The sequence below is a fragment of the Brassica oleracea genome, chromosome C4, assembly GCF_000695525.1.
Source record: "Brassica oleracea var. oleracea cultivar TO1000 chromosome C4, BOL, whole genome shotgun sequence".
Lineage (NCBI taxonomy): Eukaryota > Viridiplantae > Streptophyta > Magnoliopsida > Brassicales > Brassicaceae > Brassica > Brassica oleracea.
Window position 1 is genome coordinate 39,611,950 of NC_027751.1, and position 12,806 is coordinate 39,624,755.

A 12,806-nucleotide genomic window follows, 5' to 3' on the forward strand; every position below is an offset into this window, starting at 1 on the left:
AACTTATAGAGCTTCGATTTACTCGCTTAGGGATTGATCTATTATCCTATGACTTTCATCTTAGAGATTATATTTTAGGGTTTCATTCTTTACAATCAACCAAATTCGATTCATTATGTTCTTAGAATTCGAAATACCTTTAGTTTAGTTGTTTGTAGAAACCGGACCACCAAGAATGAACCTCGAGCTTAGACACGATCGGGACGCGAGCTGCTTCTATCGGATCGCGAGCGGCTATGATGCGAACGAGAGCTGTTGATGTCGGATCGCGAGCTATCCTTGATGTAGGATGGAGCTGAGTTCGTCTAGGATCAGGAATGCCTTGGGGTTGGAGCTGATCAGGTGGACACGAGCTGGAACGGAGCCGCGAACGGATTAGGGTTCGTAGAGTCGCGAACGGATTAGGGTTCGTCGGGTTCGGATTAGGGTTCCAAAGCAAATCGACGCGCACTGTATCTGTGCGTGAGGGTGCGTCGATGGTCAGATCGACAAGCGGTTTGCACTGACTGATTCGTCTCGGCCAGGGCTTCGATTTGATATCTTGATCGTCTTCTGGGTCCTCACGGTTTGGGAGAACGGCCTCTTCGAAGTTCCAAGGCAGATTCCTTTTCATTTAGGGTTTTAGGGTTTTAGGGATTTAGTTTTAGGCTCAGGGTGTTAGAGACTATCGTGCTGATAACGTGTTGTAAACTGAAGGATTTTGAACCGTAAGGTTTTATATATTATTAATGAATAAGTGTTCCCTTTATATAGGGGTTACAAGAGAGATAAATGGAAATATAATAATAGAAAATATTACAAATCATAAACATAAACGAATTAAAAAATATGCAATTTATAGCTGCCTCTCTCTCTCCTCTCCAAGTTTCGCAGCCGCCTCTCTCTCTTTAGGGTTGGGCCATCTCTTTCTCTAAGTGTAAGGACTGGTTATCGAAATCCACAGATTTTGATTTATAACATGTCAAAAGTATTTTTTAAAATGATTGAACTGGGCCTGGCGTAATCCTAGTGATAACATGATGTCATGATGCATGGGTTCAAAGTATATTTAGGTTCCGTATTTAAAACCCAAGCTCGATAAATTTGAATAAGGAGTCCAAATTCAGGCCCATGTTTCTATATTCAGACACAAAGGCACAACCGATCGCCGTTTCTTACACCCTGACAATTACATCACAATCCGGTGATAAGCCCTAGCCGCGTCGAAACAGAGTCCTTCTCTGAGAGTATTATACATTTCAGAGGAAAAGTTCATTTCTTCTTTTTTTACTTGTGGGTTTAGAGAAAGATGAAACCTTCTCAAAAGAGAGCTCGCAAACTCAAAACACAATCAGCCGAAAACGCCACCGGCGAAGTTAAAGAAGCTTCCGTCACACATCTGAACGAATCTCCGTCCCCTGAGCCTCCTGAAACCAACCCATCTCCGCCGCGACTCAACCGTGGGAGAGGCAAAAAGCGCAGACTGAGCAACAACCCATCCGAAACCACCGAGCAGCAACGCGGCGGCGTAGTCAGCCAGAGGTCGTCTCTTCCTCACCACCACCACTCTGATTGCAACAATGCGACGACTGTTTCAGCAGCAGCAACATCGGAATCCACACCTGCTGCTCCGAGCTGGGAGACTGTGGTGAAAGTCGTGCCTTCCATGGACGCTGTGGTGAAAGTCTTCTGCGTCCACACTGATCCTAACTTCTCCCTGCCGTGGCAGATGAAACGGCAGTACAGCTCCGGTAGTAGTGGCTTCATAATAGGAGGAAGAAGGGTTTTGACGAACGCACATTCCGTTGAGCATCATACTCAAGTTAAGCTCAAGAAGCGTGGCTCCGACACAAAGTATCTAGCTACAGTATTAGCCATTGGAACTGAATGCGACATTGGTAAGTTTCTTGTTGGTTTTAGTTTTGTGTTGCAATTAGCCCTGTGCAATTTGGGTATTGGGTAGTTTGGGTAGGGGACTAGAGGATCCATTTATTACATTCCGTTTTCGGTTGGGATAGTTTAGGGTTCGGTTCGCATTCGGTTAAGGTAATTTTGGATTGGATTCAGCTAATTTCAGATTTGTTTCGGTTAGGACAGTAAAACTAGGAATCAGAAAATACCCGGAATAAAAACATATGGATACTTTAGGATAGTAAGTTCCTTGTTGTAAGGACCGGTTCTGAACAAAGCCAAATGAAGATTAGTTCCAAGATTTCTTAAAGAAAAAATATATAGACATAGATAGACACCTAAATTTTTTTTAAAAATTAAAATCTTTACTAAATAGTTTACAGCCCCAGGTTTGTGTTGCAATGGAACAGTTTCTTGATTGTTTCTTGGGGATTATTTGCAGCTTTGTTGACAGTTAGTGATGATGAGTTTTGGGAAGGAGTGTCTCCTGTGGAGTTTGGAGATTTACCAGCTTTGCAAGATGCTGTAACTGTTGTTGGTTATCCGATTGGTGGAGACACTATCTCCGTCACGAGCGGTGTTGTTTCTCGGATAGAGATACTGTCTTATGTACATGGATCGACAGAGCTTTTGGGGTTGCAGATTGACGCGGCTATAAACTCTGGGAACTCTGGTGGTCCTGCGTTTAACGACAAGGGAAAATGCGTGGGGATTGCGTTTCAGTCGTTGAAACATGAAGATGCTGAGAACATTGGTTATGTCATACCAACGCCTGTGATTGAACATTTCATTCAAGATTATGAGAAGCACAATAAATACACAGGCACATTTTAAAGTCTCTTTGGTGTTTCTTTCTATATCTACTACATTGTGTCTCATCACTTGTACTTGTTTTAGGCTTTCCTGTGATTGGGATTGAGTGGCAGAAGATGGAGAATCCAGACTTGCGTAAGAAAATGGGAATGGAGTCTCATCAAAAGGGAGTGAGGATAAGGAGAATCGAGCCAACCGCCCCGGAGTCGCAGGTTTTGAAGCCCTCCGATATCATCCTCAGCTTTGATGGAGTTAATATTGCTAATGATGGAACTGGTAATCATTTCTTCTTATTACCAATTAGTGAGTCTTAGACATTCTTGGCTTTATGTTCTTGTTTGGATATTTTTGTATAGTTCCATTTAGGCATGGAGAAAGAATTGGGTTTAGCTATCTTATATCTCAAAAGTACACTGGGGATTCTGCACTTGTGAAGATCCTGCGTAACAAAGAGATTCTTGAGTTCAACGTAAAACTTGCAATCCACAAGAAGCTAATCCCTGCACACATAAGTGGCAAACCTCCTTCCTACTTCATCGTTGCTGGCTTTGTTTTTACAACTGTTTCTGTTCCTTATCTTCGCTCTGAGGTCTTTTACTCTCTCTATATATCTTGTCTCTTACTCTCTAAGTATCTCACACGCAATGTAACCATTTCCCATTATATGTTTTTGTAGTATGGAAAAGAATACGAGTATGATGCACCTGTCAAGCTTTTGGAGAAACATCTTCATGCAATGACTCAATCCGTGGACGAGCAACTTGTTGTAGTTTCACAGGTTGGTTTGGTTTGCGCGATCAAACATTATTCTTTGCCTTTGATATAACATCCGTGTATTACTTTTCAGGTTCTTGTTTCTGACATCAACATTGGTTATGAGGAGATTGTCAATACACAGGTCTGTATAAATTTGCATAATCATGTGTTTGATGCTTCTGTCAGCTCTCTAAATGGTTTATAAACTCTGCCTGTGTAGGTTGTTGCTTTCAATGGCAAACCTGTGAAAAACTTGAAATGTTTGGCTGAGATGGTGGAGAATTGTGAGGATGAATACATGGAGTTTAATCTTGATTATCATCAGGTATGAATGATTCTCTCTGATGATCTGTAGACATAATAACCTTTTAGCTAAAATCTCTCTGTGGTATTTTGGACAGATTGTTGTTCTGTAAACTAAGACTGCAAAAATGGCAACTTTAGATATTCTGACCACACATTGCATACCTTCTGCTATGTCTGATGATCTCAAGACTTGAACAAGAAACCAAAACAGTATTAGCCTTGGAAGGAGAGAGAGATTTTGCGCCATGGAAGCCACACAAAAGCAAATACAGAGTCACGGAAGACAAAGAACTTTTAAAAATCAAACCATATCATTTGTCTTCTTTAGTTTTTACTTTGTTATAATTGGCAAAGTATGCACTTTCAGAATTTTAAGAAGCTTCGTGTCCCTGATTTCTGTTTTGAATTAGACTTATTTGTTCAGCAAAAGATGAGAGTCGAAATTGTAAAAGAGTAAGTGCATCATGCAAAAACAAAATGGTTTCTGATCTCATTTGGTTCTCTGTAAAGCATACAAGTTTGTATGACACCCCATTGTCTACCATGTTATAAAAGCATATAAGGTAGAATAGATGGGGCGAACCATACTGTCCTATGCCATCATGCTACATAGAGCGGGAAATTTTAGTTTTTACTCACGGGTCCCGCTCTGTTTGACCCGCTGCGGGACGGGTGCGGATCGGCCATTTTGAAAAATTCAACGTGCGGGTGCGGATGCGGGTCGAGTCGATTCTACGCGGGGCTGGTGCAGGTCGGTCGATTTTGAATCGCAGGTACCCTCTAACCCGCAAAAAAATAAATAAAATTCAAAAAATAATATATATTTTCGTAAAAAATATATAAAATACTATAAATTAAGAAAATAATATATAATTTAATTATTTTAACTGAAAAATAAGTATTATATAATTAAAATAATTATTTTATTAAAATTTATATTATCCGCGGGTCCCGCGGGTTACCCGCAAACTTGAGCGGGGCGGATGCGGGTATGTGAATCTTTCTTTGCAGGTCATGCGGGTCAAAGTTTTGAGTGAAAAACAATGAGTCGATCCGCGGGTTGGCAGGACGGGCGGGGCGGGTTGACCCGCGAACCCAGCTCTAATGCTACACGTTATCTTTGAGTTCGGATCAGGGTCTCATGTCTTTATCTAAAAAGAACAAAATCTCTTTACACTCTACTCGAGCATTAGAGTTTCGATATAAGATCCTCCTTGTGAAGTTAATCAAACAAGTGGACCAGTACACTATAAACTTTATTAATTATATTAATACTTAATAAACTAATATACATAATAAATTAATAAATTTTGTGTAAAATATGAAATAGTTCAGTAAGGTAATAAATTAATAATATTAAAATTTTCTTACCTAAAATATGGTAATATTAGTAATTATTATATGTTTAAATTTTATATAACATAAACACAAGATTTTATCTTTTTGTTTTTCAAAAAAAATTATCTCTAATTTTAATTTTCATCTCAATATTTTGATGTTATTTTGTCGAATTACATTTAACGCACACATCTGTAGTTTACCATATGTATCAAACATATACAAAATATTTCAATAATCTAATAAAAATAAATAAAATAAAATCTACACCATCTAACTAATAATAATATTTTGAAATAAAATATTTTTCATAATTTTAAATAAAAATATTTTTTCATAATTTTAAATAAAAATATTTTAAAATATGTAAAAGTAAATTTTTTTTAAACAAGGAGGTTTTCCCAGGGAGGAGACGAAGGCCGGTTACTAAATTCTCTAGCTCTTCAGATTGATAAGTGTACTCAAACTAGAAACTTGTTGCACAAATGTTTCAAATCCATTCCAATTGAGCCAGCTCATCTGGTTAAGATCAACAAAAGAATTTAATACTCCCTTCATTTTATTTTAATTGTCATTTTAGAGTTATGTATATAGATTAAAAAAACATTGAATTTTACATATTTCCAAAATAAAACAATCATTGCTTATACACCTAATCATATTTTAACTAATACAAAAATAAACTGGAGAATACTGTTAATAAATTTTGCATTGAAATTTTAAAATGACACTTATTTTGAAACAAAAAAATTATTTTACAACGACAATTAAACTGAAACGGAGCGAATATCATTTATTTAAAATACATGGTTTAAAACTATTCACTTACCTTATTTCTACGTTATGCCTAAACTCGTTTTACTTCTCCTACTTAATCAATACATTAATAAAATTGACTTTGATTTCTTGCTTTTCGCAGTATCAATTTTTATTTCATTCTATAACAAGGATAATAACTAATCAGGCTATCAATTTAAAATACACAATGATTTTATTTGTGTATCACACATGACCTAATATAGTAATCAATAAAGTCCAAATCTTAAGCGGCCGAACCAAAAAAAAATTGTATCGGAGTCAAAAAAAAAATTAAAAACATAATTTATAAACCATAAAAAAATTACAAATGTACTCTACGTTCACTCATAGCTTGAAACTTTTTTATAACAGTTTCACTGGTTATATCTTCAAATATATTTTTTCAATAGAATAAATAAGACATTCACCCAAAAACTGACCATCGATGCGATTTCTAAATATGAAACTAATTGTTAAGCCATTTTCAGACCATGAACATATATAAGATAATAATATAAACAAAGGAGTATAGCAAAAATATATAGAAAACCAACTTGAATTTTAACAAAAAAAACACCGTGGTGCTCTAGTGCTCTTGTGTTCGCGAGGAAGAGGAACATATTATTATTAGTATTATTATTATTATTATTATTATTATTAGGTCTACTTAATTTTTTAATGTTTTTATATTATAAATTAGTTGGACCTAATACAATTTATATAAATCCAAAGTTTTAGAGATAAAAAGTATAAATATTTTAGTTGCATAATTAAATTTTATCTTTAATGTTTAATAATTATTTTTGTGGGGTCAAATTTATTTTTTAATGGGGTCAATAAAATTTTTATTTAAAACAAAACAAAACAATTTTTTTTTAGAAAAAGTAGTGGGGTCAGCTGACCCCCTTCTCCTAAGCTGCCTCCGCTCTTAAGCATACATAGTACACGATATTTGTGTATCACACATGAACTAATGTGGTAATCAGTAGAGTCCAAACCTTGAGCATACATAATACAAGATATTTGTGTAGTAATCAATAAATTCCAAAACTTAAGCATACATAGTACAAGATAGACAGGGACAGGGACCCATTTTCAAATGTATACAAAATTTATTAAATGAATCTACTGAAACTAAAAGACTGAACCAAATTCTTGGGACCCATCTTCAAATGGATACAAAATTAGTTAATGAATCTACTGAAACTAAAAGACAACTAAATTATTGGGACCTATCTTCAACTGGATATAAATCAGTTAACGAATCTATGAAACTAAAAGACGGAAACTAGATTCTTGTTACCTTCTAGTTCTAGATAATGCAAGAAAAAATACATTTGGTCAAACGTATGCATATGCAAGATGTTGATACGAAAGAAGAAGATATATACAATATATAAGATTTCACTTGTATCCAACATAATGAATATCTTCATGATAAGGTTTCATCTTCTCTGTTCTGTGTAGGAAACAAAAGTGACTGCTCAGAATCACTTATTGTTTTGGTTGTATCCTCTCTTGCTTTGCCCCAAATCACAGTATAGAATCCAAAGCTCAATATCACTGATCCAACCACACTGCCACAACACATAGATATAAAATAATATGTACTAATCACTGAATCTTATTACCCAACAACCAAAAATCTAGAACTATGTTTTTCAATATAGAGTCGCTATAGTTGAAAGTAAGAATATGAATGATAATGGTACCTCCCTAGGTGAAGTGCATCTCCAAGGAAAATAGAAGCCATGGCAACTGCAATGGCAATAGACAAGGGCTTGAACAAGGATACATAGACCGGACCCTTCAAATGCAGACCCCACGTGTGGATAACTGAGCCCAATGATGTATCAAAGAATCCCTAAAACAGAGTTTCAGCTTCAAGCTTGAGATAAGAAGATAAAGAGTATGTACTTAAAGAGAGTTCTAAGGTTTGATTACTCACTGAGTATATGACTGCAACGAGTGAGACTCCCGGTTTAAGCTTCCAGGAATTCAAGTCTCTTTCTACATATAGACATACTAACGCTGAGATTAGCGTTGCACACATGTTGTAGAAGAGGACTACGCTTATTTCTTCAGGGTATATCTCCATGATCTGAGTCTGAAATCATGTACAGCTGCTTACTTTAGCTCAACTTTAAGAATTACCATCAAACGTAAAGCATTAAGTTTATGTACTACCTGAAGAATATACCAGACTGAAAGTAGCAAAAACTGTAAAGCTAGCAGAAGGCCTCCAATGATCCAACTTGGCTCGAATGAAGCAAAAGATGCAGCAACAAGAAGTTTTGGGCCTTTATAAAGAACAATAACAAGAGCACCAGATATAGATACTATCGTGCCAATGATTTTAGCCTGTGTTGCAGAGCTTCTTAACATCACTTGTTCCATCCTTTACCGTCACCCGAGAAGCACAACCACTTAGACGATATAGCAACACACAAATCTCAATTTTTTTTAAAAAAAGGGAAATAGAAGAGAAGAGAGTGGAACCTGAAGAAGACGGCAAGCATGAAGGTGAAAGCTGGTGTGAGGTTGCTTATAGCAGAAGAAAGAGTTGGGGAACTATATTCTATTCCTTTACAACCAGCTATCCGCGAGGTAAGCCTGTTTTACGCCAAGTTAGCAAACTAGAAAACAAAAAAGCCTAAGAATACTCATAGATCTTGAAACAGTTACCCAAGAAGCGTAAGTAGGAAAATCTTGAAGAAGAGAGGAGACTTGGCTGAAGGTAATCTTCTCTTCCTGCATAAGTAAAGTAAAATTACATAATCTTGAAAAGTATTATATTATTGAATAAAGAGTTAGTTGAGAAGATCAAGCAAGCACCTTCCAAAGATGAGGGAAAGTGTAAATAGGACAAGTGTAGCAACAACATAAGAGTAGAAGACAAAGACATAAAAACTGAATCCTCTCAAGGTCGCAGCTTTGAACAGTGTGGACGATCCAACCGTGGTACACTCCACTGCGATCATTGCCGCAAAGGGGACAACATCTCGGCTGAAGTACCTCCACGCCACTGTTTCTCTCATGATATCCAGATTCTCAGGAATCCTCTCAAGTTAACTAAGGATTCATGATCTTGGTTATTAACATCACCAGGGTTGCTGCTAAATTGTTTTTTTTTTTTTTAAAACCATGACATTTTCAGTGCAGGAAAACATCCCAACTTGACCATATACTTCACACCAAAAGAATAATATCAGAATATTACAAGGACCCACGACAAGGACCTTTGCCCATTATATGCTACAATACTTTCAGCTCAATCATTCAACTAAAGAAATTTCTAACTTCCATTTCAAAAAATTCTCCTCCAATGATATTCACTTATATCAAACGCATAAACTATAGGAGTGGAGCCAGAAGCTTTGAACAAAGGATACTCATTCTTATATACATCAAAATAATACAAACAAAAAATAGCAAAACCTATTTATTAGGCCTTCGTTTTTGATGCTGGATGCTCTAAATATTCATATGTTGTTCTTCATCTGGATGCAAAATCCACAATATTAAAAAATCTAGATATTTGAGATACCAAAAATGTGGAGTTTGATGCATCAATCATTTGCATTTCAAAATTTAAAAGACTTAAATACCATTCAATATAAATATAAAAAATAACTGCATTATATTTACTATTATTATTAGATATTTTTTTAAAAAATAGTAAAATTATGTTTTCCTCGAAACAATAAAATTCTTTTTTGGAAAAAATCATTTTTCACAAAAAAATTCTAAAATCGAGTTTTCTGCTAAAACCGCAAAATATAATTTTCCGGACAAAACAGTAAAATCATGTTTTCCTGCAAAAACCTCAAAACCTTCATGCCAAAACCAAAAATTGCAAAATTGAGTTTTCTTGCTAAAACCGTAAAATTGTATTTCCTGCCACAATCGAAAATTGAATTTTTCCGCCAAAACGGAAAATTGAATTTTTCCGCCAAAACCGTAAAATTGTGTGTTTCCTGCAAAACCGTAAAATCATGTTTTTATACCAAAACCATAAAATCTTGTTTTCTGTCAAAAACAACAAAATCAGATTTCTCACTTAAACTGCAAAATTGCATTTCCTGTCGAAACCATATGTTCATTTTTTCCCGCCAAAACCGTAAAATTATTTTTTTCTCGCCAAAACAGTAAAATACATTTTCCCGCAATAAGAGTAAAATCACATTTTTCGACAAAAATGTAAAATTACAGTTTCATGCTAAAATCGTAAAATTGTGTGTTTTCGGCAAAATCTTAAAATCGCATTGTCTTACCAAAGCCACAAAATCTGATTTTCACCAAAACTGAAAATAGTGTCTTCCCACCAAAACACAAAAAAATCATTTTTTCCGTTAGAACCGCAAAATTAAGTTTCACATGAAAACCACAAAATCGAATTTTCCAGTCAAAACCATAAAATCTTATTTTTCACTGAAACAAGAAAATTGTATTTTCCACCAAAACCGAAAAATGGAAAACAAAAAGAACCAGAATATTCTTGGCTTTACATGCTGAAATGGAAGGATTGTTCTGAGCAACGTTGTGTGCGCTGGATATTCATATTCTCTCAATCCGAAGCGAGACTGACTTTCTCATATTTAGTGGATATAACTACAAATCCGATCGACTGAGTGACTTCACCTAGAGATAGTTTCATTTCAACTTTTACATGATAATTTTGAGAGTTTGTAATTTAAGCAATATCCCTCAAACCGAAATGTCGGAGTAGATTCTCTTAAAAAGGAAGGTAGAACCAGATGCCTATTTTTTTCATGTAAATCAGAAATAGCCAATTAGAATTGTTCTTCACAATATTTTTTTTTACCACCTTAAAATTGGTTTAAATATATGGATAGTTGAAAACAAAAAACCTCTCCCAATAGTTAATACCTTCAGCTGTATCAGCTTATGAAGAACTTATCAACTGAAGCGTTCTCATCGAAAAATGAAATATTTTAGTGCTGCTTTGGCTGATTGCATCAACTGAACTTTGTTTTCATAAGCTTGAAAATTCAGCTATGCACCATTTGCATCATTCTATTAACATAAACCAATCCTTTTAGTGAATATTTTAAAAATGGCACTGTGCAAATTTTTATAAATCTATAGTATAAGGATTATCACTTGCAGCAATCCTATCTTACTAACAAGTCTTCGTCTCCAACGACGTGTGTAAGTAGCAAAGGTGAATTCTCAGAACCAGCTACGGTTTTGGTTGAATCCTCTTTTGCTTTGCCCCAAATTACAGTGTAGAACCCAAAACACAATATCATTGATCCAATGACACTGACCACAACACAAAAATGGTGAAATCTATATCAGTTTATTACTTTATCGATAAGGTAATAAGATAGACAAAGTTCACATGCTAGGAATAAAGAATATGAAAGATATGGTACCTCCCAAGGTGAAATGCATCGCCGAGGAAAATAGCACCCATGACGACTGCTATTGCAATAGACAATGGCCTAAACAAGGATATGTATACAGGGCCTTACAGATGTAGACCCCATGTGTGGGTAAGCGCGCTGAACATTGAAACGAAGAATCCCTGAGAATGAAGTGTTAGTTGTTTAGCTTATAACATCATCTTCAATTGTTAGTTGATGCTCACCGAGTATACGATTGCAGCGAGGGATATATCTGGTTTAAGCACCCATGAAGTCAAGTTTCTTTCCAAAAATAAGCACACTGGTGCTGAGATTATTATTGCAAATAAGTTGTAGAAGAAGACTACTCTTATTTCTTCAGGGTATGTCTCCATAACCCGAGTCTGAAACCAGATACAGCTACCGAATTTAGAGAGAGCTTTATGTGTCAAGAACAACCTAAATCTCTTTTTGAAAAACTTTTCAAGTGTTTATACCTGAAGAATATACCAGACTGATAGAAGAAAATACTGTGAAGCAAGAAATAGGCCTCCAATCATCCAACTTGAATCGGACGAAGTCAAATTCTGGTCAAGCGAAATGGGTAGAGATGATGAAGACGTAAAAGATGCACCAGAGAGAACCTTTGGGCCTTTATATAGCACAATTACTAGAGCACCAGATATAGATAGTATTGCGCCAATGATTTTAGCCTGACTCGCTGAGCTCCTTAACCTTACTTGTTCCATCCTTTATGGGTCACCCAGGGAATCAGAACCAGTTAGAAACAGATAGTAACAAACAGACTGTTAGGAAATACGTGGTCAAATTTTGCGGAAAGCCAGAATTTATGGGATCTGGAAAGAGGGCACACACACCAAATTGTTAACGGAGTTCGGCCAATGATGCCTACGTCTCCGGACCTGCTACAGATCTTTTATTATTAACCAGAGAATTTTTACAAGCTCACAACTCACACCCCGATCCCAAATACACTCGGAAATTACGAGTAATTTCTTAAAGAAGATTTTTTTGTGAAAAAAAAAAAAAAAAATTTTTTTTTCTTCTTCCTCTTCTCTTCTCTTCTCTCGTTCTCTCTCTTTTCTTTCTTGTTTTTCTTGTTTGGGATGTCTTTCCTCTTCACCTCAGCTCTCCTTTTTATAAGCATGAAGAAGGTGTTTGGTGAGCTCACAATCTTTGACAAAACCAACGTCAACAATTTCAGCTCACCGTCCATGCCGTCACCGTCCATGCCGACCAACACGTAAAACGTGTTTTAACAATCTCCCACTTGAAGACTGATTTCAATCTGTCTTCACACCTTGATCAATGTAGCAGGTATTCCCAACTTGTTACTCCAACAAGCCAACTGAGGTTGCACACAACCTCAGCTTATCATACGGCACGACCTTCGTCAGCATGTCCGCCGGATTCTTGCTTCCTGGGATCTTCTCAAGCACCAACATTTCATCTTCTAACGCGGATCTGATGAAATGATATCGACGATGTATGTGCTTCGTCCGAGCATGGTAAACC

The 12,806-nt window shown here is 36.0% G+C and overlaps 2 protein-coding genes and 1 pseudogene across 2 annotated transcripts; 1 reads left to right on the forward strand and 2 right to left on the reverse strand.

Moving 5' to 3' along the window:
• The first annotated feature begins 1,149 nt into the window (after nt 1-1,149).
• LOC106336882 (protease Do-like 9) lies at nt 1,150-4,171 on the forward strand. Its single transcript, XM_013775849.1, has 8 exons — nt 1,150-1,877; nt 2,333-2,713; nt 2,788-2,979; nt 3,060-3,292; nt 3,380-3,481; nt 3,551-3,601; nt 3,680-3,784; nt 3,861-4,171. Exons 1-8 carry the CDS (start codon nt 1,289-1,291, stop codon nt 3,873-3,875), a joined length of 1,668 nt encoding a protein of 555 aa, XP_013631303.1. The 5' UTR covers nt 1,150-1,288; the 3' UTR covers nt 3,876-4,171.
• Nucleotides 4,172-7,170: 2,999 nt separating this feature from the next.
• Nucleotides 7,171-9,072, reverse strand: LOC106337383 (WAT1-related protein At4g15540). Its single transcript, XM_013776479.1, has 7 exons — nt 8,737-9,072; nt 8,587-8,652; nt 8,401-8,514; nt 8,089-8,299; nt 7,850-8,008; nt 7,614-7,765; nt 7,171-7,478 (listed from the first exon to the last, which is right to left on the reverse strand). Exons 1-7 carry the CDS (start codon nt 8,937-8,939, stop codon nt 7,334-7,336), a joined length of 1,050 nt encoding a protein of 349 aa, XP_013631933.1. The 5' UTR covers nt 8,940-9,072; the 3' UTR covers nt 7,171-7,333.
• Nucleotides 9,073-10,778: 1,706 nt separating this feature from the next.
• LOC106339801 overlaps nt 10,779-12,806 on the reverse strand; it is a 3,775-nt pseudogene continuing 1,747 nt past the window's right edge.

Coding starts and splice junctions, on each gene's coding strand:
- LOC106337383 (XM_013776479.1), bottom strand. CDS start 8,939: ATGAGAGAAACAGTGGCGTGGAGGTACTTCAGCCGAGATGTTGTCCCC. Junction 8,515..8,586: donor TTCCTACTTACGCTTCTTGG/GTAACTGTTTCA, acceptor GGCGTAAAACAG/GCTTACCTCGCGGATAGCTG. Junction 7,479..7,613: donor GATGCACTTCACCTAGGGAG/GTACCATTATCA, acceptor GTGTTGTGGCAG/TGTGGTTGGATCAGTGATAT.
- LOC106336882 (XM_013775849.1), top strand. CDS start 1,289: ATGAAACCTTCTCAAAAGAGAGCTCGCAAACTCAAAACACAATCAGCC. Junction 2,714..2,787: donor GAAGCACAATAAATACACAG/GCACATTTTAAA, acceptor TACTTGTTTTAG/GCTTTCCTGTGATTGGGATT. Junction 3,602..3,679: donor AGGAGATTGTCAATACACAG/GTCTGTATAAAT, acceptor CTGCCTGTGTAG/GTTGTTGCTTTCAATGGCAA.